The sequence below is a fragment of the Zalophus californianus genome, chromosome 4 (genome assembly GCF_009762305.2).
Source record: "Zalophus californianus isolate mZalCal1 chromosome 4, mZalCal1.pri.v2, whole genome shotgun sequence".
In the NCBI taxonomy this organism is placed as follows: Eukaryota; Metazoa; Chordata; class Mammalia; order Carnivora; family Otariidae; genus Zalophus; species Zalophus californianus.
Window position 1 is genome coordinate 121895953 of NC_045598.1, and position 27379 is coordinate 121923331.

Sequence of the window (27379 nt, forward strand, 5' to 3'; positions counted from 1 at the left end):
ATGCACATTTTATCCCAAGACCTGGATTCCAAGTAAGGAACTGGGGTTTTCCCCCAGAGCTGGAGCCGTCCAAGTGCAGATTGCTCTGCAGATCGGGTGGTTTGGAAGAACGCAGCTCAGACCCCGACCTCAGGAAGCACAGGTGTGACCCGCCCCCTGCAGCCTGGGAGGCGGCACAGGTGGCCCAGAATGTCTTGCCTCCTTGCTCCGCTGGTCTCTACTAAACTTCGTTGTCAGGGCCGCTCTCTCTCCACCCTGGAGTTGATGATCTCAAAGACATAGAAAACTTTCCTGGCGTTTCTGGGTAAAAGTAAGAGGGAGTGCTCTGAGAAGTTAGGCTCTCTGCTGAGTAAAGCCACCACTTTGGCCAGCAGGGAGGAAGCTGATTTTCCGAGCCTGGGGCATGTGGTTGCCCTGGTGGTGGGGCCGGGTGCTGTTCTGGACCACACAGGATTGGCATAGAAAGGGAAAGGGACCAGATCAAAACTGTGTCCCCCCCTTCCCCCCAGCCCCATAGCCAAAAGGCAGGTGGTCTCTGCCAGGGCAGCCAGGGAGAGAAAGCTTATATCTAACACCATCCTCTCTTGAGTTGATCTTGAATGAGTTCCTCTGGCTGTACCACGGCAGACAGCTTCTGTTTGCAGGATAAACATCCACCATGAAAATTGTATATAAAACACTAAAATTATATATAAATGTGCATTTTCTTATTCCCCTTATTATCAGGATTTAGGAAATTTTAGAACCAGATGAGGGTCTTAAAGTTTACCTAAGCATCATCGGCCTTTCTGCTACCAAGGACCTCTTCTTTTGCCCCCCATGTGGTATATATATAAGTTCTTGAGAGAATGTTGCATTTATTAAGTAATGACAAGCTCATGTTGCCATAATGTAATCAGTATTATTTCATAGAATGAGCCTAAGATCTTTAATTTTAATAAAAACCAAGTTACTTACTATTTAATTTAAATTTTAGTCTCCTAGATGGTAAATTCTGTTAAGTTTTGTGGCTTATAAACAACAATGTAAAAATACCTGTTCATTCCCTTGCCCTTTACTGCTTATGTGAAGTCGCTGGGACTAAGGCTCAAGCCTCCTGGCTTTTGGTCTGGGGGTTTTCTATACAGCCATCCAGCTAGCTTCTTCTAGAAGCATAGTGTCTTGCACATGGCAGATGTTCCATGCATATTTAATAGTCTGTAGCTTGAAAAGTGTAAGTAAATGGTGCGCAGACGTGCCCCCCCCTTTTTTTTACTAGTGCTTAGATTAAAAAAAAATACTTTTCTTCTTCTAATTATCATAGTCAAGGTCCTGAGAAGCCTCGCAGGGTAAAAATCTGTATCGCCAAAGATATTTTATCATAGGAATCCTTCTGTGCACTTGTCTCCCAGAGACCAGGGTAGGTAAACACCATGCCAGCGTTCAACATGGAAAATCAGGAGGCCGATTTAAGTTCATGGAGACCCAACTGGTCTGAACCTTGGCTGACAATTTTCATTCTCATTGTTTCCTGGAGGTCACCACCCATGGGCTCAGGTGTACCTATCTGTTTTGATCTGGACTCAATCTGCCACACAAGGAAAGGGAGTATTATTTTATCTAAAGTACGAGGTGGTCTTGTTGGCTCATGAATTTTCCAAAAGAGATTCATGTCTCAGCACTGAAAGAGAAACTCCAAATCTGATGTGAGTGGAACCACGGCTCCTTCTCAGAAGCCCAGAAATTAGGGGTACTTGGTTGGCTCAGTTGGTTAAGCATCTGCCTTCGGCCCAAGTCATGATCTCGGTGTCCTGGGATCAAGCCCCACGTCGGGCTCCCAGGTCAGCGGGGAGTCTGCTTCTCCCTCTCCCCCCTGCTCATGCCCTCTCTTTCTCAAATAAACAAATAAAATATTGAAAAAGAAGAAAAAGAAGGACGCAGCAGCTCAGAAATTACCAAAGCAGAGTAACATATTTTACTTCCCTTGAGCAGCTGGTGAGCGGCACAGAGTTATCACTACACCCAGCCACCCAGGCCCAGTGGAGTCACTCAGAGGAAAAGCAGAGTCAGAGTGGATGCACAGAGAGTGTTCTAACTTGCTGAGTCCAGGGCGGGGAGCAATGGCCACACCCACCCTGGCCCTGTCTCTCCAGCAGATATTTACTGAGCACCTCCTCTGTGCTGGCCACGGGCCCCTGTCTTTCAGGGAATCAAAAGACCAGTGTCAGCATAGCACTTCAGTGCAAAAAGTAGCAACATTGCACCCCTCACGCACATGAGCACAATCCTAACAGTTTGGTTATTAATTCTGCACCAGCTTTCTAAGTTGGCCCGACACAGTGATGATTCAGGTGCCTTCACTATGTATTTACATTTAAAGATGTTTGTCTTCAGGCTTTTGGCTTTTGTTTTTTAGCTATGTGATAATAACTTTCATAGAGTCAAAACCGTCAATTCTTGAAATCGCCAGAAATGCCTGCCTTAGTTTTTGGTGTAGCCTGATCATAGACAAGGTTTGGTTAAGTATGTGCAATAGCTCCTGTTTTATTTATTTATTAAAACTTCAGCACTTATCAGAGATCCAGACAAGTATTTATAGAGGAGGAACCCTTAGAAAACCAAGCGACATCTCCGATTGCACCAGTGAAGAATGGCCCCCAACTTTCAGAGAAACGATCCACCCTGGTCGATACTATATGCTGGGCAATCAGAGGGGCCAGTGCTTTGGGGTCTTGGCCAGCTGCCCTGTGTGGTAGAATTACTTCTGATCCTTTTGACCAAATGCCTCTATCTTTATGTTTCCTAAACACCCTTCCTAGAAGAAGTGAGGAAGATGTCATACAGACATTATGAGCCATCCGATTTGGGGGAAGGGGAGAAGCTGGGGGAAATGCTTGGGTTGAGTTCAGATTTCTGAGCCAGAAGGAAATTTTGGCCCCTGCCTGGGTGGTAAAAGTCAGTTTAACTGTTTTCAGCTGTCAATAGAATTGGCCATGACCTTGGCGATCTTCCAGCATGCGGTCCTCTTTTTATGGGGTGAATGTATGCATTTGCTGGATAGCTACTCATTTCCGGCAGAAGTCATACATCATCATGAAATACAACCCATAGGAAAAGAATGAGGGGTGGCAGTGTGGAACAGGAGGACCCTTGTCTTCCAAGCAATCAGGGCAAAAAGGTCCATTTTACTGTGTGGCCCGGGAACAGATGTTCCATATGGATGTTACGTTCAATAAAATCACATAATGCATCATTTCTTAATGAATGACCCACAGTCTCTACTGCCCTCTAAGTTGGCTCGTGACTAGTTTCCAGTTCAAACAAGATTGAACTTCTTAATTTTGGGGTGTCCCTCACTCCTGCTTAGCCAGCTAATGTCTGAGACTTCACCACTCCCAGAAGCAAAGACCCCTTGGGTAAGCCGAGAATGCCCAGCATTTTATGTCGGTTATTGGATACTGCTGTGTTTCAAAGATGCTCCCAAGAATTTGTTAACATTTCTTAAGGAACCAAGAAAAATAGCTGCATAGTCTCCTCACTGCTCGTGCGTCTGGCTGAGATGGATCTCCTGCTTTTCTACAGCTTTCTTCTCTGTGGCAGAATTGAAGGGGGGCATCTCCCTGCAAGCACATCCTATATAGTCATGTAACATCGAAGTGAAAGAAAATCTATACAATGAATTTGGTCAATAAGAGAATGAATGGGGCTGGATAAACTGTTGTGTTCAGGGCCATGTTTTCTCTTCTTTTTTAAAGAATGACATGAAAAATTAAGAGATAAAGAGGTCGAAGCTCCTGGCAAAGCAACAAAGTAGGGTTGATTTCAAGGGCAACAAACAGATGTGGTTTAAATGACTGTGTAGTTCCAAGTGCAAACCGTTTGGTGGCTCACGATGTATGTTCTTGAAATGATTTCCTGTTTATCGGAGCACCATGGTCAGATGCGGCTAGTTGGAAAGGGAGCTATAGTCTGGTTAAGAAAAACAAAGAATGTTTCTTTCTTGTGAACATATTGCTATTGGTAAACAAACATTTTGCCCAATTCCAATAAAGCTGATGCTGTTTGTGCCCAACATCCAATAGCCAGCAATGAATCTCGCTTATAAGCTTTGATGATCATATGGATGAAAACAAGTATTTGGCATAACACGTGATCAAAATCTCTTTGCAATGTTTTTCCTAAAACCGATGTGCTGCTTGCATACAGAATTGCAGTGCCTGTTTAGAAACCTAAGGGAAACCTTTGTTGTACATATCATTTGGGCTTAGGGTGTCTGAACTGTAGTGTTTGAGTTTCTACGTTGAGGCCACAGAAGAGCATTTTTGAGCTTCCAGCCTCTCATTGGAAACTCCTCCATGGTCCCCCTTCAGATGTGGCAGTTGTGTTCCTGTTATTGTGGTGATCTGCCGCAGGGAGCCCCGTTTCACGTTGCTCCATTGCTCTCCAAGGTGGGCGTCAGGGGGGCATGCATGTGGCACCGCATCCTAATTATGGTCTGCCTGCTTCAGCTTTGTGACTGTGTGACCTTCGTGGTTGCACTTTTCTTTGCCTCTCTATTTGTCCTTTTTTCTCAGTCTTCCCTTATCAGAGTAGATGTGGGTTCTGATCACTTTCTTCCTCTGATTTTTCTAGTTATGTGACCTTGGGTAAGTCACGTAACCTCGCCAAGTCTTGGCTTCCTCAAGTATAAAGCGGCTCTAACCTCCGGGGGTCGCTGTCAGGGTCCAATGACAGCATTGGGAGAAGTCTGCAAAGCACCGCAGAGGAGGCAGCACAATAAGTAGTAGCTTCCTTTCTTCCCCAGCCTTGTTCATAGGATTTCCATTTTGTTCAGGGTTTTGATTTCTTTCCCAATGGAAGTTTCCTGCTAACAATGAAAATTCCCAACTCCCTAATAGAGAGGCAAGCAACCATTAGTGGTAAGGGCTTAGAGGCAGATGTCTTGAATCCCTGGTTAGAAGTCAGACTGCTGTTGGTTATTTCCCTCTTCTTTGCCTTAATTTATGCAGGGAGCCAGTATTGGGCCTTCTGTACCCTTGGAGCCCTGCACCCAATGGACAGCCAGGCACAGTGAATGCAGGGAACGGGAGGTAAGACCAAGGAGAGGGAGGAATTAGCAACACAGGAACCCCCCACCCCCACCCCCCAACCACCACCTCGCCTTCATACAGCCCTCGGTTCCCACTTACCGCTCAGGCAGTCTCTGCCTGCCCTCTCTTGGTCTTTGTTAATCTTCTCCCTCTTCTCCATCCCTCTCATTTAAACTGTTATCCATCTAGTCCTGAGTGTAATTTTTAAAAATGGTAATGATGCCACTCTTTGGCCTGACAGCCTCCGAAGACCTCCCTTTGGTCTTCTGCATCAGATAAAGCCTGCTCTTCCATATCGCAGGCCTGGGCCACCCTGGCTTCCTGCCCCCAATTCAGTGTGCCAGGCTTCATCCTTCTCTCGAGCCTCCCCTGCCCTGGGATGCTCCTCCCCTCACCGGTGGCCAACTCCTCCTTCATCAGGTCTGGCTTCTCCAATTACTCCCCTGAAAGGAGTTCTGCACCCTCCCCATTCCCATGGGTCCTGCCCTTCCCATCCTGCTAATCTCTATCACTGAACTGTTTCCTTCTTAATAGGGATCACAATTCCATAATCACATATTTGTTGGTTTTACTTCCATATGAAATCTCCCTTCTATATACATTATATACTCTCTGAGGGCAGAGACTGTGCGCTTTCATTCACCAATATATATCCTGTGCGTTATATATTCCCTAGTATGTCATAGATGCTCAGTGTATATTTTGTGGGGAAGCAAGGAAGAGGAAAAGGAGAGGGTGAGGGAGAAAAAAGAAGAAGGCAAATAGGAAAGAAGGAAGGCAAAAACTACAGGAGGGAAGGAAGGAAGGAAGGAAGGAAGGAAGGAAGGAAGGAAGGAAGGAAGGAAGGAAATATATGACAGTAAATGCTGTTAGGAATAGGGTACTTTGTAGAGTGATGAGGAAATTGTTGCCAACCATCCATAACAGAATAAGACAGTGACATGGTCTTTGTGATCAATGTTTGATTAGAATTTAAAATTGTTTCTGAGTTTATCAAAAACTGACTCATTAGTTTTATTAATTCCCCTAGTTTCTAGAATTCTATTAACAATATTTATAATATTTAACTTTTTGAAGGCTTTATTCATTCAACAAATACTTACCAAGTGCCTACTAGGATATAGTAGATATAGTATAGGATAAAAGTGGTTAAGAGACCGGAAGCTAAAATCAGATTCTAGGGGTTCAGATTAGTAGTCATGTGACCTGAGCAGCTATCTCTCTATGGCCTTGTTTCCCTATCTCTAAGGGAGGGGGGTAGTCATAGATGTACCTTATTATGGCGCTGTGAGGATTACATGAAGCAAGGTTAAATCTTAGCTGCTGACGATAGCATGATTACCTCCCACTCTGAGTCTATAATCTGTTAAGGAAAAAAGACTTTAAACACGTTACTATACAAAAGCCTGTTTCATTATCACCGTGACAAGTGCTCTGTAAAATTCCAGTGCACCATGAGGGTGCATAATGGGAGTCCCAACCTGTGGTGGGACCATCGTAGTGGTCCGAAAGGGCTTCTCTGAGGAGCTCACACAGAAGCTGAGACTTGAAGGATGAGAAGAGTTCCCCAGGCAAAAGAAGGAGTGATGTGGGAGCAGAAACCTTGGATGTGGAAGGGGCAGGGCCACATGCAGGAACTACAGTGTTCTAACAATTATAAGATGGTTTTTTTCTTACATTAGAAATTTCTGAAATCAGGACATGTTCTATAATTGATGACCTCTCAGACTCAGTGAAATACAGAATTTCTTTTTTTTATTTTTAAAAGATTTAAAAGATTTATTTGTTTTTATTTTTAAAAGATTTTAGAAGATTTATTTATTTACTTATTTGAGAGACTGTGAAAGTGAGAGGATCACAGAGGGAGAGGGAGAAGCAGACTCACCGCTGAGTGGAGAGCCCGATGTGGAGCTCAATCCCAGGACCCTGAGATCATGACCTGAGCCGAAGGCAAACGCTTAACCGACTGAGCCACCCAGGCACCCCTGAAGTACAGAATTTAAAAAATAAACAAACTAAAAAACATCAGAGAGGTTGAAGATCAGAAAGTAAGGGGAAGAATGGCCAGGGAGGTACACGGGGGCCTGCTGTGCAGGGCCACATAGGTCTTGACTTGGACTTATGAGCAGTGGAGAGTCATAGAAAGATCTTAAGCAAGAAAGTGACATGCATATATTGGGTTTATTAAAAATCTCACTCTGTCTGTTGTGAGAAGATTGAGCTGAAGTGGGAGAAAGTAAGAGTGGGGAGACCATCTGGGGCTCCTGAGACAATGAAGGCAAGAAATGGTGGAAACTCAGATTATGGCGGTGGGATGGGGGCAGAGAGAAGACAGACTCAAAACATTTGATGGGTAAAATAAGACTTAACAATCTAGTGGTTATGGGGAATACCTTAAAGAGATTTCAGGAACAACTGGAGGTCCCGGGCACATGTATCTGGAAGGAGAGCAGTCCCGTTTGTCAAGATGGGCAACTCTGGAGGAGGTGCTGACTGGGGGAGAAGGTTTATGGGTTCAGGTTTGGACATGGTTGGTGTGAAGACTTATGTGATATCCAGTTAGAGTAGTCACATAGGCCATTGCATGGATAGTTCTAAAGCTCAGAAAAGGATTCTGGAATGAACATAAATTAAGGGTTCAAAAGCATAAAGAAAGGAATGCATGCCATAGGAATGGAGGAAAAGTCCGGAGTGAGCATCCGAAGTGGTAGGAGGTAAACCAGACGTATGGTGTCCCCAGAGCCAAGGGGGTAGAGGGAAGTTTCAAGAAGGGTAGAATGGTCAACTCAATTGCCTGGGCTAGATACCAAGTAAGATGAAGATTGGAAGGTGTCCATTGGGCCTCATAACTTGAAGGTCACATTGGTAGCCTTAGCAAGAGCTATAGTGGAGTCACATGGGTGGAGGTGAGATTGCAGCAACCTCAGAAGCAGATGGGAGGTGAGAATTGGAGACAGAGAATAGAAACAATTATTGCGGGGGCACCTGGGTGGTCCAGTCAGTTAAGCGTCTGACTCTTGGTTTCAGCTCATGTCGTCCAGTCAGTTAAGCGTCTGACTCTTGGTTTCGGCTCATGTCGTGATCTCAGGGTCGTGAGATTGAGCCCCACGTGGGGCTCCGCACTCAGTGTGGAGTCTGCTTAAGATTTTATCTCCCTCTCCCTCTGTCCCCACTCCTCTCTCTCTCTCTCAAATAAATAAATAAATAAATAAATCTTAAAAAAAGAAACAATTATTGTGTAAAGTTGGCTGTGAAGGTAGAGGAGATATTTGTATCTGGAGAAGCATATGAGTGTTTCTACTATAGCTTTTGTTTTATTTTTATTTTCTTCATCATTGCCTTCCTCTTCTCTTCATCCTCTTCTTCCTCTTGTATTGAAAATGGGGAGGGGAGGATATTTCAAGGCTAATAGCACAGAGCCAGTCAAGAGGGAGAACTTGAAGACATGGGAACATAATTAGTAACACCAAGCAGGTGAGACGGCTTAGGACCCAGAACCTGACTGGAGGAGGTTTCTGTCTCTCGCTGTTGAAGAGGATCCCTCCACAGTAACCAGACAACTGAATGTGGAGGCCTGAAGCTAAGGGAGTTCAGCTCGCATGGGTCTGTTGGCTACTATTTTCCCCAGGAAGTAGGCAAGTCCTACCAAAGAGATCGAGGTGGTGGGCAGGAGGTGGTTTGGGTAAGGTGACACAGAACTGCATGAACTAAAGTGTGTGGAAAATTGGGGAGGACTTGAACTTGCTTTGAGGGAAACATAGAAGGTGTAAGGCAGTTTTAAGATGGGGAGGGGAGGCGGGAGTGGTGATAATGGGGATGCAGTGACCTCTGACCTCCATACTGCCGGTAGTGTGAGCTGCATTTCTCATCAGCGACAAGGCTGACATGGAGGAGCCACATTGTTGGGCCCATCCAAGGCTGGGATTTGCTGGATTTTATTAGGTAGTTCAGTGCATGGCCAAGAGAAAGATTAAGGGTTTGACCATGTAATCTCGATTTGTAAGAAGGGCAATGAAGCTGGGAGGAGCCTCGTGCATTAGGTGGGATGGGTGTAGGCCTGGGAGGGCTTCAAGGAGGCAAAGGCATCCAGTCATTGACCCAAATGCTCAGGAGCCCATTGTCCTGAGCCCTCGTCCTGTCATTTGACATAGAAGAAAGAGGATAAATGGCGGAATGATACCTTGGAGGTTGCCAGAGGGACCGGGAACAAGACCACAGGTGGGGGTTTAGCTTTGCAAAGGGGATACTCAGTGAGGCAGGTAGCATGTTTGCAGTTTTATTTCCCAGGCCTCGCTCAGAAGCATGAATGAAGAATGAATGAACAAGGGGGTAATATTAATTCGAAATATTTTCACAATATTCACTTACCTCAGGTGTTTATACCTCTGGTTAGTCTTTGGTGTTTGACCAAAGTCATAGTTCAGGCTATAGATCTGGATGCATTATTGTAAAATCCGACTTTTGTGTTATTTTGAAAATCAGCCAGTACCTTTCATTTGAACCAAAGGAAAGCAATAATCCAAGTTCAATCATAGTAATCTATTACGTAGCTCAAACTATAGTCATAAAGCATACTCCAAGTTGAATAACGAGTTGCAGTGTTGAAAATGGAGGAATTGAGATGGTATCTGTGGATTGGTCCTAGAAAGAGAACACTGCATTCTTGCTCCTTGTAGAGCATAAAATGAGGAGGGATAGCTGGTCCCCACCAGAGACACACAACGTCGCTGGAGGTACATCCTTACTAAGCAGCGTGTCCCCTTTCCCCAGGCCCTCCTCATCACACCACTTGATTCATTTGCTTCCCAACACTTCTCTGTTTCCAGAACTTCCCATTTGCTTATGCTTCATTGTCTGTGTCAGGCCCCACCACCTCTGCAATCACGGGTCATCTGAGTGGCCCAGCGCCTAGACTGATGCCCAGCTTGGGGAGGCCTCATTCTGACTTGACCCCTGAGTCTTGGCACGCCCTCTGGAATGTATGAACAGCTGCAGATGTGACAGGCAGGTGTTTTTCTGTTAACTTCCCTCTCTTTCATGTGAGTACCTTGAAGCCAGAGATGTATTCCCTCCTCAGTTAACATATAGCATGTGCTCAAACCTTGTGAAAGAATTTATTGTATGACATAGACACCAACAAAATGTGAAATGGCAAAGCAGGGTGGCCTCAGTGCCCTAACCTTGGATGTCTGAAATGTTTTCCTGCCCTCCCCCCAAATAATTTTTCAGGTATGAAGACAGATATTCCTTAACTGAGAGCTATTCTCTAGGAATAAGTAAGACACTTCATGAACTGATTTAACTCCTGAAGATATCGAGGAAACTAGAGGACAGACTCAGGAATTTGGTTTGAATGAGACACACCTGACGAATCCTTATCGCTCTGCTTGAGGTAGATGAAAGAAAGCAGGTTTCTGCATTGTGGGCTTTGGAGTAATGCTTTGCAAATCTGAACATGTATACAAAGCATCAGGATCTTGTTAAAATGCAGCTTCTGATTCCATAGGTCTGGGGCGAGCCTGTGAATCTGCGTATCTAACCAGCTCCCAAGGGGTGCCCACGCTGCTCCTCTGGGGACCACGCTAAAGGTGCTTAAAGGTGGCAAGGCCCCAGACTGTACTATTTTCCCACCAGCCAGAGTGGAGACACACGTTCCTGGACTTGTCCTGAGCCTTCTTCTTTTTTTTTTTTTTTTTTTAATTTTCTTTATTTGTCAGAGAGAGAGAGCTCAAGCAGGGGGAACTGCAGGTAGAAGGAGATGCAGGCTCCCCGCTGAACAGGGAGCCCGATGCGGAACACGATCCCGGGACCCTGGGATCATGACCTGAGCCGAAGGCAGAACGCTTAACTGACTGAGCCACCCAGGCGCCCCTGTCCTGAGTCTTCTTGAAAACAGAGCCTTCTAGGTTTTGAGAATTAAAAAATACACAGATTTTTTAAAAAGAAGATATCTTTAAAATCGATTTAAAAATAGATAAAAATAGATGATTACTCCCATGTTGTGGCTGAAGTACACAGGTTAAATGACTTAGCCCGGATGACAGAGCCGGTAGGTGGCAAAATGTTGTAAATTTAGTTCTCTTCTTTCTGAGTCAAATGCTCTGTCTCCTTTCACAACTGTTCTCCCGCTATCTGTGTGTCATTCCTTCATTCATTCCACAAGGGTTTATAAAGCACCTTTCTTGGGGTGGGGGGACATGTGCCTTCTCTAGCTACTGCAGCTGTCTTGGCTATCTGTCCCCATTCCTGCCAATCCTCCAGATGAAAAGCAACTTCGTCCATCACACTTGTCATGTCCTATGCTGTCCTCCATCCCCATTGTGAGTGGGGAAGATGCAGACATTCAGGAAGAAAATTGATATTCAGGCTCCTAGACTAATATCGAAAACGACCCATTACCATACTGTCATTTGACTCAAAAAATAGCCTTACGAAAGGTAGTTTTTATCGAGAACTCTAGCCATCCTCTTCAAACTCAGATAGCATGAGTCATCCTCATTGTCTTAGTTCTTGACAGCTTTTGGTATTTCTCGACCTGCTTCAGAACATCATATGCTAGTTCTACCAACGGAGCTCCTCTGAGGGTGGGCCCCACCAATTTCAGAGGGAGGAGAACAATTAGGAACAATTAGGGATGCTCTGAAACTGACTGGCAGCTCTTTGTGCGGGTCTAATTCTAATGAAAGATGACTCCATTTGAAGCAGGTGGTGCAAGCACCTGCAGCCATTTGCAGTGATGCTATTTTAAGTTATGATTGGAAGTCGGAAAAAACCGCTCTGGAAATATCTGCATGTGAAGAACGTATGATTTTAATGCTCCTGCGACCATCTCAGAACACCTGAATCCCCATCAAAGTACCTATAGCCGGTGCATTCCATTCCTCAAACCTTGGGAACCCACCCCCCCACCCCCCCCCACCCCCCCCCACCCCCCCCACCCCCCCACCCCCCCACCCCCCCCCACCCCCCCCCACCCCCCGCCACACACACACAGAATTTGAAATGATTGCAGGGAGAGCTGACTGGTTCAGGTAGAGATTGGGTCCTAAGACAACTATAGACCTCAACCTGACACTTGGGGTTCCCAGGAAGGATTTGGGCATAACAACACTAGTGACGACCTTGAATATTCTCACACTTCCGGTGTCCTAGGGTGACTCTGCTTAATCGGAATTCTTCGGTAAATTGCTCAGTAAGGCTACAATTCTTTTATAATGTAAATAATCTGCTCCATCTCTATGTTCTAAGTTGGCAGTCTTTGCTTTTCTTCAGTGGGCAGACACGGGCTGTCTCTGTCATCAGACAAGCAGGGTGTTAGTTGTTCATGCTCAGAAGATCATACTCAGGAAAGTGTCAGTAAAATGATAAACCCTACTGATTTAAATAATTTCTCCTTGAAAGAGTTCCAAGCACTTTATTATATCTTTTATCTCTCATAGCCCTGTGGAGAATATGGTAATGTTCTCTCCTCTTTTTACAGCTGAGAAGCTGGGAGTTACTATAACAGGAATGCATAGCTTCGTAAAGAGTGATGAACTCCTTTGTAAATAAATTAAGCAGAATGTCCACTTGCAGCTGCCAGTTTCCACCATGGCCTTCCTGGGCTTCCTGGGCTCCCCAGCCCTGCCGCTCCATGTCCAGGTGCCTGGACTGGCTCGTCCTCTGGCAGCTGAGTTCTGCTCTCGGTCAAACCTAGGCTGCTCCCCTTCTCCACCCTACTCACCTTTCCCTATTGACCCAACTGCGCTCCTGTCTAGGTGTTCGCGGCTATTTGCATGAATGCTGTACATGTAGAAGAAAGAATTTTGAAGTATTATTAAATATCCTGCTGGTTATTATAGATAAAGATATAATCACATTAGCTATAATTCTTGCAACAATTTTTTTCCTGAATGAAGTTCTGCTATTTCCTTTCCGGATTTCTTTCACTTGCCTAAAATCAAGTTTGTTTTTTTTAAAGATTTTATTTATCTGACGGAGAGAGACACAACGAGAGAGGGAACACAAGCAGGGGGAGTGGGAGAGGGAGAAGCAGGCTTCCCGCCGAGTGGGGACCCAATGCGGGACTCGATCCCACGACCCTGGGATCATGACCTGAGCTGAAGGCAGACGTTTGATGACTGAGCCACCCAGGTGCTCCTAAAATCAAGTTTTTATAAATAATAGATGACTGTGCTAACTTTTGGATTCGTCAATAACAACAGGAGAAATGCTTCTCTGAGAACTTGAATATTACCAGTTCCTGGTTTCTTACTAAGTCTGAGATAATTTTTATACAGTATAGCATAGTGTTAAGCATGGAGATTGTAGACTTCTATTTGGGTTCAGATTCTAGTTCCACAACTAACTAGGAAAATCTTGGGCAAATTAATTAACTTCTCCAAGGCACAGTGTCTTGATCTGCAAAATGGAATTAATAATACCCACCTCAGAGGATTATCACGAGGTTTAAACAAAATACAGGCTAAGTACTACTTAGTGCAAAACCTGGCAAGCAGTAAGTGTTCAATAAATGGTTGTGGTTGTTGATGATGATGATGATGATGGTGCTGGTGACCCTAATTATAACCAGCTGTGGAGATGGGAAACTCTCCTGGAGGTGATCATTCTAAAAATATCCAAATAAAGTATGTGTTGAAATCTCTTTCAAAACATTCTCAGACAGAGTTCAGATGTGGCAAACAAGATTCACTGAGTACCGAGGGGGATTTTTGTGCATCCTGGAGCACGCTTTGTGGCTACAGGTCCCACGGCTGCTACCCTCTGCAGCAGGAATATATCCCTGCACAGATCACGTGTAGAAATAAGATATCTTATTTAATTTATTTATTTTAAAGATTTTTTTTTATTTATTTGAGACAGAGAGAGTGAGATCCCCAGCAGGGGGGAGGGGTGGAGGGAGGAGCAGATTCCCCACTGAGCAGGGAGCCTGATGCGGCACTCGATCTCAGGACCCTGGGGTAATGACCTGAACCAAAGACAGACGCTTAACCAACTGAGCCACCCAGGCGCTGGCAACAAAATATTTTAAATAAACTAAAACACTTGAACAATGACACAGGAAAATAGCTATTAAGTAGCACCTGGTCACTTTGAATTCAACATTTAGAAACTTACAGATGCAAATAATATTTCCAAAAGGTAAATCGTTTTGACTCTTGATATCTAAATCTGTTGGGCACATGCTAACTTCAGGAAAGGCATTCCATGTCTGGCTAACTCTTGTCATTTTTAGTATTTTTATGCTTTTCCAGAAGGAGGTGAAAACAAAGGTTGAGAGGTACTTAGACGATTTGAGCCAATTAGCTTAACCTCTAAAGATTTAATGATTTTTAAGAACAAATGGTGGAGTCCAGTCTGGTGGAGTTCATGGAATCTTGGGGCTAAATATATTACCTTATCCAAGATTGTCATTTTATAGGTGAAGAATGTGGGGCCAGAGAAGCTGAGTGAGGTACTCCATAGAGCCCACCCCGAGTTAATGTTAAGTTAGTGACGCGATAACTAGGAAAGGCACTTAATCCTTAGTCTAGTACTCTTCCATCGGCTCACTTCTCCTGGGTCCCTTATAAAGAATAGCAAAAAACATCTACGGTCATAATATAAAGTCAATATTAATTTTGCTACATGTGCAGAAAGAACCTATTTCTTTTTCTTTAGGTAGTTTAAATTCCTTTCTAAAGCTTTTTTCATTTTATTTGTTTATTTAGAGATATAATAAAGGTATATGTGAACCTTCATCTAAATGATAGCAAATTAATGGAGTCTAAGCTAATGAAGTTTCTTTCTAGTTCAAGCAACAACAGTGATACTCAGAAAATAGCCCTCATGTCACATGGGACTTTGTGTGTGTCATTGGGAAGGTCAAATGAGTTAATACATGGAATGAGCTTAGAACAGTGGATTTGGCAATGACAGATAATACTGTTGCCAAGGCCCTTTAAGATGGTTATGCATTTCTAAACGAGGATTTGTATATTACTCTGGGCTTGGCCACAAGCACAATGGAGGAAATGAGGCTCTAGACCAAGCCTGCCCAATAGAAATATAATGTGAGCCACACATGGAAAGCTGTTTAAGTTGTCTTACAGCCACATTATAAAAATAAATAGGTGAAATTAATTTCAATAATGTTTTATTTAACCCATATATACAAAAATTACGATTTCAATATGTAATTTTAAAATGTATTAATGAGATACTTTACAATGTTTTTCTGAATACTATCTTCAAAATCCAGCTTATACGTTACCTTTATAGCCCATCTCAATTCAGACAGGCCCAATCTCAAGTCCTCCACAGCCACGTGTGGCTAGGGCTCTGTGTGGGACAGTGTTGCTCTAGTCCTATTTGTGAGCCTAATTTCACAAAGGCAACTGCCTCCATCCTTTCTGAAGGTTCATGTGGTTTTTCTTGGCTCTTTCTTCCTTGTTATAAGATTAGCCGGCAGTGCCCAAGCCCATCACAGTTAAATAGAAATACATTACACATTTAAATTTGAGTTATGGTACATATATGCAAGAGCTAAGCTGAATATTTAGCTCTCTCTAAAAATAGTTCACTTCAAGAGTAATAGAATATTTTTCATGGATCGGTTTCTTTATATTTCCAGTTCAGTAAATGTGGCATATTGTATTGTCATCGTCGAGGAAGGTTTATTTATTTCTTCACTTTGATAAGGTAAAGCTTTGCTGCTTTCTGTGAGAAATATTTAGGCTTATCTTTTAAAAACATGATTTATTGATTTATGATTCATGATTATGATTCAACTAAACATTAATTGTTCCCAGTGAGCATGATCATGTTGCTGCAAGAATGATTTTGATTATGGGAAGTTTATTAGCTGAACAGAACATATGTCTTGCAAATATTCCTTAAATTCCTTATCAAGGCCATTATTGAAGGCATTATAGTAGAAAGAAGTTTTGTATTGCTTTACATAGTTGAAAATAACCATAAGTATGCTGCACCAAAAGCTACATAAATAATTGCTAATCAGATGGAAGTTTCTGTGTTACTTCTAAAAATATAGGGTAAGGTCATAAGGTTAACATTCATGAGGAATAGTCTCATCACTGGTTTTGAATTCTTAAAATGTTAGTCTTTATCAATTTTGAAATGCTAGTTCTTCATTTAGTGTTAGGTTACATGATGCATGAGTACACACATTTCTCTCTTGTAAATTTTACAATGAAGCTATGGGAACTTTGAGTTGAATTCATGCTTTGTGGCTCAATTTATAAAAAAGCCCAATATTCCCAGACCTTAATTTTCTTATCTGCAAAAGGGGCAAACTAATAAAAGCTAAAAATGAATGAACACATTTAGCTGAACACTTTACAAGTCTCAACCCATCTAATCCTCTTTACTCCCACCGCGCACGATATCATATCTCCATTTTACACATGAGGAGGTGGAATCTGCCCAAGACACAAAGCCAGGGCTGGAGCCATCATTCAAGCCCAGGCTGGAGCTCCCCGGGGGAATTTCCTTGATACTTGAAATTACAAGTTGAGAAAAAGAAGCTTAATAGAATTACTTAGAAGAATTCTTTAAAGATACATTTAAAAAAATTATTTCTGTTTAGAAGTCATTATATAGGCTCACTAGGATATTAGACAATTCTGTGCTATTCCACAAAACCAAGCCCATCCTTGACTTTAAGAAGTAAAACCAGGACTGTGGAGTCCTTCCCAGTGAAGTGATGAGGTTGGTCTCTGGAAAACAAGCGGTTAGGACCTGAGTTAAATGAGGGTTTGAGTTAATTGTCTCTGAGGCTCCTTACATCTCTGGTCTCCTATGACTCTTGATGCATGCCTAGGGTTGAAGGGCAGAGTTGCTGTGCACTTATTCGGGGTCCGCATAGCCGAGGCCAGGCAATGGCAGTTCATTAGTGAGAAGACTATGTGGTGATGGCTGTTGAGATAAAGTAGTCAAACAAAATCTTAGAAATAAACCTCTGATCGAGAGCAGAAGTCTCAGTGCAATCATGGGTCGTTGCGGAATGGACTAGCTCATGGTGAATGTTTCCCATCTTCATCTTGTCCTTTCTGGAATTTAATTGCCTTCAGAATCAGTAAAATGCAACCATGGCTAGGGACCTTTGATGATGTGGAGTGGGGAAAGTTCCAAACATTGGAGAAGTGAAGGAGAAGGTAGAGGGCAGAAAGGGGGAGGGAATGGGAGGGAGAGAATGAATATAATGGCAGGAAAAAAACCTCAGCTATCAAGGCTAGAATGCAGGCTTTGTTAGGGTAGTCTGCTATGCCACTGAGATAACCAGGGCTGCAATAGCCCAGATCCACCCTCCGCCCCCGGCTGCCCTTGGGGTCAAACTGGCTTTCAGTGTAGCAAAGAGGACCCCAGAGAAAAGTCTAAAATGTTTATTTCAGTGGAAGGGTAAGCTTCTTGGGGGGAGGCAAAGTCACTGAACGAAGAGATTACGTCCAAGAGTGACCTGGACAAGGAAGTCACAAGGCGACTGGCTTCTCCGTGGTTAATGTGCTCAATGCACCATTTCTGAGCCCTCCGTTTACAAGTGGTGGCGACATTTTTATCGGTGAGCCTGTGATCAGTCTTCTCAGAGAGTGCCTTGACTCTGCTAAATGTCCGGAGGGTGATATTTAAGAAGGAAAGCAACATTTGCTGTTTTCCAAATTTCAACTCTTTCACAATGCAGTGTGTTCCTTATATCAAATGTCCGTTGTGTGACCAGGTAAATGGAATTATGTCATGCTGAAAGTAAAAAAGGCCGGTCATCTATTCAATCAGGGGAGATACAGATAAGAAAGAAAATGTTTCATTTGGTTCCTCATGCTCAGCTCCTCCGTATTGTTCAATTGTTACCTGCCGCTCACCCAAGACACACAGTGTATCCACTGAGATAAGACAGCCTGCATTCTGTGTGCCTGCCGTCAGTACAGGTATTGAAAGAAATCACATCGATCTAAATTTGACCCTAAGCGGAAGGAAGGAGGGTCACCTGAACAGGGACTGTGAATAATGTCACCGTGCGAATGATAGCTTTTTCCTTCCTTCCTGTCCTGCTAGAGCTAACACCTCACCTCCAAACACCCTCTCCTCTGGGTGTCTATCACAGTAACCCCCACATCTGTTCGTGCATCTAACACTGGGTTACTGAAGCAATATTTCCACAAGAGAAGTAAGGTTCCTGAACACTTGCTCACAGTCCCTGGCATATATCAGGAGACATTCTCAAATACCTCTTGCTGTAAATGAGTATAAATAAATGATTTTTGTTTGAAAATTCAATTTTTGACAATTTGTGGATTTTTTTTTTCCATAGTGGCTTCCCAAATAGGGGCGGGGAAAGTTTGGAAACAAATCCAATACTCTTTAAAATCACAGACAATAATTTGGACGGATAACAATTTTCAAGATCCCCCCAAAAAACAGAGATAGGGTGGAGATCTGAGCCAAATTTAAAAGGAAGAAATTGAATACTCAACCACGCACCTTCAAGATGGAAGAGAAATGGTTTACCAGCAGCATATGCAAATATAGCTAAATTTTCCTCAGCTATGTTGTATGAGTGCCAGAAAGGCTAATGCAATTCTAGGCACATTGTCTATGCTTCCACAGAAGCATACAAATAGGAAAAAAAAAAAAAGGGAGACAATAATTTCACTCTATTTTGAGGTGACACCTTGTGGGCAACCAGTTGATGAAGAGCTGCAGGAGAGCGTCCCAGTGGTAATTTTAGAAATCTTGGCAAATCTAAAAAGAGGAATCTGGTTAGCCTCAGTGGTGGCAGGGAGAGGGTTGAGGGTGTCACAGAACCAACGTGACTTTGCTTCTTGGTGAGTCGCAGGTAGACACTGCACCCAGGTAAGTTGTCACACAAAGGAAATTTGACCTGCAACAATAAGGAGATCACAGGGAATAACTTCCGAAGTCGTGACTCCCCAAGCAAGGGTGGATAGGTTCCTTTTATTAGGGTTGGGGTGACTATTTAAAAAGCGGATCCTTGTCACCCTGTGTAGAGATGGGCTTTGGGTTGCACATGCGCCTTAAAGAAACACGCCTATCCATATTGTGTATGTTATGTAAATGAGGCTTGTGCTCCTCCTTGGGATAATGAGGTAAAGGTGGTTGTTGGTAGTTCTGGAGGTCACTCCATTGTCCTTCTGTGCAGATGCCAGTAGGGGGTTTAGCTCAAGCTGGTCTCGGTGGGCTGGGTGAGCTGGAAGTCTTGTCAGGGCAGTTGCTATCTCCGGAAGGGTGGTTTCCACTTTCATGGGCCTGAGGTAAGAGGTAAGCTGGAAAGAAGAGCTTAAGGAAAAATGGGGGGCAAAAGTCGGTGCATACAAGCAGGTGGGCAGTGAAAGGTCAGGTCTTGGGGTCTAGCTGGTGACGAGGGCACTAGGTAAACACTTAAAGGCTGGTTATGTGGACCAGGTGGATTACACGGACACTGATGGCTCCAGCAGACAGAACCAGAAACGGTATATCGAAGTTGCAAAAGGACAGGTTTGAGTTCAGGGTAAGGAAGAACTTTCCAGTAGAGTTGCCCCTCTAGGGGCATAGAGGAGTGAGGTTCTCAAGTCGGATATAGATTCAAGAAGAGGCTGCATGGCCCCCTACTGAATAGTTCCTATTGGGTCAGCCTCGACGGGTCACTAAGGTGTCTTGTCACGCTGTGGCTGTGATTCCCTGGCCATGTGGTAACATAGAGCCAACTGGCCTGAAAGAAGAGAAGTGCAGTGTAAGGTCTCCAAAGTGGGACACCTGTCAGTACCCTCCACTCTCCCCGGGGCCTGAGGACGAAGCAGGCAGCTGTCTGAGGTGCCAGAGGGAGCTGGCCTGAACAGCCAGTTGTGTTCCTCTGGTGTTCTTCAGGCTTGTTTTAATGCCTTCTGGGCTTTTTTTTTTTTTTTTTTACGATTTTAATTATTTATTTGAGAGAGCGAGCACAGAGGGAGAGTGAGAGGGACAAGCAGACTCCCTGCTGAGCCGAGAGCCTGACTCGGGGCTCGATCCCAGGACCCTGAAATCAGAACCTGAGCCGAAGGCAGACACTTAACTGACTGAGCCACCCAGGCGCCCTGGGCTTTCAGCTTTTCTGTTCCTGATATAAATCTATTGCTCTACCCCACCCCTGTCTACACACACACACACACACGAAGCACTTCCCTAAAGCAGAAGGAAATGCATAGGAAATATGTAAAACAGCTGAGCTAGACTCCGAGCTGGGGCTTCCTCTGCCCTGCCCCAGTAGTAAATGAATCCATTTCACTCTTTTATTTTTTTAAGATTTATTTATTTGACAGAGAGCGGGAATGGGAGGGAGGGGCAGAGGGAGAAGGAGAGAGAATCTTAAGTAGACTCCTCGCTGAGCGCAGAGTCCGTCTGCTGCGGGGCTTGATCTCACCACCCTTAGATCACGACCTGAGCCAAAATCGAGAGTCAACTGCTTAAGCGACTGAGCTAGCCAGGCGCCCCTACATTTCACTTTCAAAGGTTAGGCTGGGTACCTGAAGTCGGACTGTTTGACTGGATTGATTTTTCTAGTAGAAATCGACTGTTTTGAGACAAGTGTATGCACTTGCTTCTCGGTTTCTTTACATGTTCTATAGTACGTACACATCCTGAATGGAGATAAGAATCTCAGGCAGAAAGTTATTTTTGCAGTGAGGTGGAAGGAACATTAGATATTTCAGCTAAACAACTCTGCAGCCCTATGTAACGCCTGGAAGTGGTGTGATCTATTTGTGTTGCCTTTCCTAGGCTACTTGCTTTTTCCCCTTAGGTTTTTCTCCCCTCCTATAAAATGGAGATCATAATAGCACCACGCCTTAGGGTTGTGAAAATGAAGTCAGTTAATACATGTAAAGAGCTTCCATCGGTACCAGGTGCATACAAAACAAGTATTAGTGTTATTATATACTGTTTCAGGAGTCCTTTCGACCTCCTCCAGGATTAGTAATTTGCCAGAAGGACTCACACGTCCCAGAAAAGCTGTTATACTCAGTTATGGTTTGTTACAGCAAAAGAATACAGATTAAAATCAGCAAAGGAGAAAGGTGCACTGGGTGGAGCGCAGCTGCCCTGGACCAATCGCACACTGCAGTTGTCCTGACAGAGCTTAATTCCCTTGGCAGTGTGTGACAACACGCACCGGGTGTGGCCAACCAGGGAAACTCCCCCACACCTTGGTGTCCAGGATTTCTGTTGGTGAGGAGGAGTCAGTCACACAACATGCAGTCTTCAGCTCCTCCTTCCCCACTTGCCCCCACGAGCAGTCAAACTGACATAGTGTGACCCCACACCCGGACATACAAAAAAGGCGTTCACAATAAATCATGTTGCTGGCATAAACTATATGGCATGGCCCAAAGTCTCAGGCACACAAAGGCATTTTATCAGGCGGGATACTCCAAGGGTTCAGAAGAGCCAGTCAAGGGACATTTGGAATGTGGAGGGTTTGGGCAACTCAGACTCCCAAATTAACATTTTACTGCACATTATATATAAATTTTGCTTATTTGAACAATCAAAGTCAACCATTTTCCTAAGGCTTGAAGTACTTTTTTTTAGTATGTGAATATTTATTGAGTGCTTACCACATGTATATCTCTTATAACCTTCTCTCTATGAGCTGGAAAATAATTTCAGTTTCAATCCACGTTGTAAACCCAAAAAAGAAACTGTTATTATCCAATTGAGAGGACATATCAGAAACTAAAGATCACTACTATCATTGCAATAACAGTGATAACAGAATGCTCCACAAATTTTAACTAAAATTACATGCCAAATGCTTTATGAATATTATTAGTTTCAGGCCTTATCAACAACCATGGGAGGGAGGTAATAGTTCTCTTTTACAGGTGAGAGGGTGAAGGTCCAGAGAGTTTTAAGAACTCCCTCAAGGTCCCTCAGCCAGTAAAGGGCAGAGTTTGCATTTGCCGATCTGATTCCAAACCTCATGGTCTTAACATCATGCATGATAGTTTCCTATGACGTTGAGAAACAAAGGCTCTAAAAAGTATTTTGAAACATTAAAAAAAAATCCAACAAGATTTATTTGATTTGATCTCACGATCCACAGAATGTTTAGACATCGGGGCAGAGTTGTGGCTAGAACATGTGTTGCTTTTGCCAACAGAAGAGATCTCGGCAAAGAAGTTTCTAAGATGCCTCTCCCCACAAATATGTGATGTAGAAGGCAAAAAAGCAAGGAAAAGAGAGATACCAAAAGGAGGAAAATTATATAGTTAATCTGAGTGTTTTGATTAATAAGGGGAACATAAAATCTGAATGTTCTCCAAGATTCCAAAATTGTTGCCACCATGAATTGTCTGTAATTGTATCTTTCTTCTTCCCCTATTATTAGATCTCAGTCTGTGGTAGAAGCTGGGACCCTGAAACATGAGGAGAAGGGAGAGAATGAGAACACTCAGCCACTCCTGGCTCTGGACTGAACCCCGAGTCACCCCATGCTCTCGCAGATCGCCAGCCTTCAGTGGTATCAGCCACCCAGGAAGCACATGAGCAACTGACCCACACAGACACGTGCGTTCCGCTTGACACAAGGCCCTCTACTTCTGCCACTTCTAGTAATAACTGTCACCAGCCATTGGTCTGAGCTGCCAAAGTTTGAACAAGGACTTGAGAGATGCTTTTGGTTTTGTTTCTTTCAGCGAGGGGACTGGAGGTGAAGCAAGGCAGTCATGTAAACATGATTCTTCCTCCCCCATATTTATGGTATTAAATGAATTGAAAAAAAGAAAAACTAAATTTGATGCACACATTTGATGCAATTTGATGCATTCGTACCAGGATTTTTCTGAGGTACCGCAGAGACCCTCTCCAGGTTTTGTGGCTTAAGATTAAGTGCATTTCCAAGTAGATACATGAGAATGAAACTGCAGACCCAATTGTCAAGCTCAATGTAGTGCAAAGCCCCAAGACAGTAGTATCTCCAGGAATTTCCATTCTTATTGAATTATTTTCTTTGACCTCATCACCAGCATTGAATTGTTCCGCCCAAGGGCATGTTCTTATAGGTCTGGCTCTTTGCAGAGTTTGCTTATTTTGAGATCCTGCAAGAATTATTTTGACGTCACATCTTTTGTCAGGCTACCAGCTGATTACCATGATCTGACTTTAAAAGAAGACACACACAACTTGAAATACGATTATTTCATCTTAATAATGTGACTTCCTACAGGCAACATGAGATTGCGGAGCAGGGGCAGGGCCTCATCGAAAACACATGTCAGTGATTAATGGCTCCATTCAAATTGCCTCACTTGGGTCACTACAGGCAAGAAAAGTGCTACAAAAGCATTTAACTCCCCCACCCTCCCACAACCAGCTAAAGGTATGGAGAAAGGAGCTGGCTGTTGCCGAGAGGGTAGGTACCAATCATGGAGGAAGACCCTTAACGATGGCTAAATATGCAAGTACCGACCATTAGAGATTAGGAATGCGGGATAAAATGCCAAAGATCATTTTATTTCTTTGTCTATTCTCCTTAGAAATGGAGTCCCCAACTATCCATTCAAAGGAAATTAAATAAACAGATAACACAGGATAAGATATCCTTACTTGTGCCACGTTTCCCGAAACCAGTTGTGTGTTTTAAGGCATCTCTTATCTTCCCAGCCATCCATATGACATGGGCATTTATCAGTAGGACCAGTTGGTGCTCAATGTCAAATAAAAAATATTTTAGTTGATAATGGGCAGAAAAATATGATTTTATGTTTTCAGGATTTGGGAGGGTTAGCTAAAAAATTCAGAGAAAAGAGGTGATTCGACTGGCCATAATCACCCTCAGTAGATATTATTACTAATCTTAACCATTTATTACATCTCTTTCTCAATGAATCTAGTGTTTTAATTTTTTTTTCTACTGGCAGAGGAGAATAAGAGAAGTAATTTTTGTATTCCACCCTTGAAATAAAATTGAAATAGAATTAAAAATATTTCTCAACCGATTGTATCATGGTATAAATAAAACCCATTCATTTTGTGTAGACATTTCAAATAACAAAATAGTAACCTTGAGATAATTCTACCCATGCGGTGACTGAAACACTTTTCTTATATTCCATGACACAGGGAAGAAAGATAAAGAATTAAAGTGAATTAGAAAATCCATTTTATGACTTGGGTTTATAAAATAGTTGTGGGATCCAAGTATTTAAAATGCTATTGGAGTTGATTATTGCCAACACTTTGCAACAGTAATAATTCTGGCTTTTCAATTGGCAATATTTAGAATCCTACTGTAGTGACCTGATTTTAAATACCATATTATAATTATTAAGTTAAGAGCTAGTTTTTACTCTATGCCATGATTTCATTAAATGAATGTAAGATGATGGTTTAACATTGACAACTTATACTTTAAATTTCTTTACAAAGTGTATGCAATATACATCCAAGAACCAAATTCAATAAGTGACATGGATGTTATTACATGAGCATTGGATTGTATTGTCCTTTGTCAGTCATTTCTTCTGTTCAATAAATACTGAAGGACACAACACCTTTTGATTTTTCAAGAGATTGCTTTTTCTTCTGGACTTTGGTAATTAATTTGGAGACTTTCCTCACATGCTTCTTCATCTATATTAGTGGGATTGTTTTTGGCAAAACAGAAGGGAACAGGACAAATATTTTGCAAACCCTTCTAAATGGAAGCTAATGTCAAGCAAAAAGGGTACCTTTCAATGGTAAAGAACTCTTTTTAAAAGAGATAGAGAAAGCATCCTCCTTTGTCCTTAGATGGAAAGGAAGCACAAGTGTTTTTTTCTACCCCTGAATGAAATCTGGTAAACTCTGTGTCATTTTTTCAGTATTTTTGTTCATATTGGCTTAAAATTCAGGTGCATGAATAGCCTTACATTCATATAGCTAACATTTCTAGTTTGATTGGAAACATGCAATATTTAATACATTAATGCCCCTCTAAATTAATAATTTGATTGTCTTTGGAATAAGTAGGCAAGACCATTTTTTCAACTGTTATTTCTATGCTGTGGATAATATTAAAGCTAAACTATGGATAACAACTGCTACTTCTAAGCTATATTTAAATGGCAGAAGCTTCTCAAGCCAGGGAAATGGAAGAGTCTTCCAAACTCTTTCAAAGAAGGGGGCAATCCTAAACCCAGGACTAAGACCCTGGCATTCTTGGTCTTCTGCTCTGCCATCCTTCATATTTTTACAAAGCTGTGATGGGGATCCATGTAAGGACCTCCTCGCTCACAGGGATCTACAATAGGCAAAGAGACTCTGGATTCCAGCCCTGTCTCAGATGCCAAAGAGGCCAATGAGCCAGATGTCTAGCAGCTACCTATCTACCTGACCCTGAGAGAAAATTTTTACTTTGAGAAATGTTACTTTTTTTTTTTCACGTTCTAATTCTTGGCATTAAAAAAAATTACAGGTGGCACTTTTATGACTCAAGATAAAATGACTCCATGTCCTGTTTCAGGATGAAAAGCTCCTCTTGGAAAGACAGCATCTCTACCATGTGCATGGTGAGGAGAGACATTAAGACAATGGCTTTCAATGAAGATAAGAAAGCAAACAGTCTCAGTGGGTGGGAAGCAATACGGTTCACAGACATCAGCGTAATTACATCTTTCTCCTTTGGATCAGGAAAATAAAATTGCTTCTTTATGAGTGTCTATAACTAAAAATAATTAAAAGAGGGAAGTCTGAGTTCACGGGGGAAGTCACCATTAAGCAGCTAGAAGTAAAGCATTTACATAGCTTATTATTAAACTCAAGAAAAAAGTAGTGGTACATGATGAAAAACATGGCCTACCTACCCTAGAAAAATACAATTGCATAGAAAAATTACTAAAGTGATCCATTCACAGTTTCTACATATATTCTCACTGTACACTGATTCAGGCCTCTTCTAAGTGGGAAAAATATCTTTGGCTGACAAGGCAGAAGCTCTTGTGTCTTCACTGGAAATACAGCATCAGATGGGTGCTGTCGTGAGATGAAGGACAGCAGGGGGCTTTCTACGTGAATTGCAGCAAGGCAAAATATTCCATTTAGTGTCTTCTAACCCTAGGAGAAGCCTTAGAATTTTGGGAGCTGCCCGTTAAGGGAATGAAGGGCTCTCAGACTCGGAACCTCTACCCCTACACCCAAGGAGATAGAACCAGCAAGGCAGCCTCTCTCCAGTGTGTCCCAAGCCTGCACAACATGCTAAATCGCCGGAAGGCTCTGTCTCTGCTGGGGTGTTAGCTCTGGGTGCCACACATCCACAATGAAGATCAGCCGGAAAGACGCGGCGTCCTGCCACACCTCATGCTCGAAAGAGTCGTCAAAGATGAGCACCTTGCCTTCTTCCCATGTCCTGGAACAGAAAAACATGGATTCAGATGCCTGAGAACCAATCCCTGGCTACGTACAGAGATGAGCACTTTCACGGTAACCTTTGGGATCTGGCCAGAAGATTGGAACACGAAGCCGAGATGGATTCTTCCCTTGGTGATTAAGAAAGAATTTCGGGATTTTTACCATAAACACAGTTTTCAATGCTCAGCCCTAAGGGTGTGCAATGGGCAGACTGACCTTATCACAGGCCCTGCAATTACTCTTGGCCCAAGCCTAGGTGAGGCTTATTGAGGCAGGCAAGCAGGCAAAGGCGTGCCCCGGCGGCTCATGCCCACGGTGACTTCCTGGTCAGTGACTGCATGCTATCCTCCCTGGCCTTTCAGAGATTGGTCTACACCTGTGGGTAGCACACCTGGGCTTAGGCCTCCCAGTGCCCTGGGGGCTACCTGGCACGGGGCCATCGCATCTCCAAGTGATTTTCCTCAACCCTTCCATTTGTTGAAGTTCCACTTTATGGAAGAAAGTTCCATTTTATGGAAGGGCAGATTGGGAATGAATTTTGTTTATATTTTTAATGTCATCTGCAGTGCAAGTGGGTTATCCTTGGAATATTTTAAGTCAATGCTGCGAAACATCCTTTAGGGTCTCTAGCATTACCTCATAAAATATGTGTATAGGAGCTAAGACCTAAACATAGTGCTCGTCTAAATAAAGCCATCAAGAGAGAAATGCGCAGGGGCAATAACACAATGCCTTTCAAATACAAAGAAAGTTTATTGCTGGTGCTAATGTTCTCCTCTTGTTAAAATAGGCATTAATTGCCAATATATTGCATGCTGAGTTCTGTTTTTTAAGATGGAATTTTTACTAGGAAATTTTCTTTAGATATAAAAATTCCACTCAGGCATTTGAAATTTTATGTCACAGATTAGCAAATAATTAAAATGACAAGATAGAAAATGTTAGCTAGTAAGGAA

The 27379-nt window shown here is 43.0% G+C and overlaps 2 protein-coding genes across 8 annotated transcripts in view; one reads left to right on the forward strand and one right to left on the reverse strand.

Moving 5' to 3' along the window:
* CLVS1 (clavesin 1) overlaps nt 1-25561 on the forward strand; it is a 187333-nt gene extending 161772 nt beyond the window's left edge. For all 3 annotated transcript variants that reach the window (XM_027567518.1, XM_027567537.1, XM_027567528.1), the window contains one exon: nt 22426-25561. In XM_027567518.1, the coding sequence (XP_027423319.1) occupies nt 22426-22513 (88 nt within the window). In that variant the 3' untranslated portion in view covers nt 22514-25561. The remainder of the gene's footprint in view (nt 1-22425) is intronic.
* ASPH (aspartate beta-hydroxylase) overlaps nt 21614-27379 on the reverse strand; it is a 210560-nt gene continuing 204794 nt past the window's right edge. For all 5 annotated transcript variants that reach the window (XM_027567486.2, XM_027567471.2, XM_035727294.1 and 2 more), the window contains one exon: nt 21614-26421. In XM_027567486.2, coding sequence (XP_027423287.1) covers nt 26271-26421 — 151 coding nt within the window. In that variant the 3' untranslated portion in view covers nt 21614-26270. The remainder of the gene's footprint in view (nt 26422-27379) is intronic.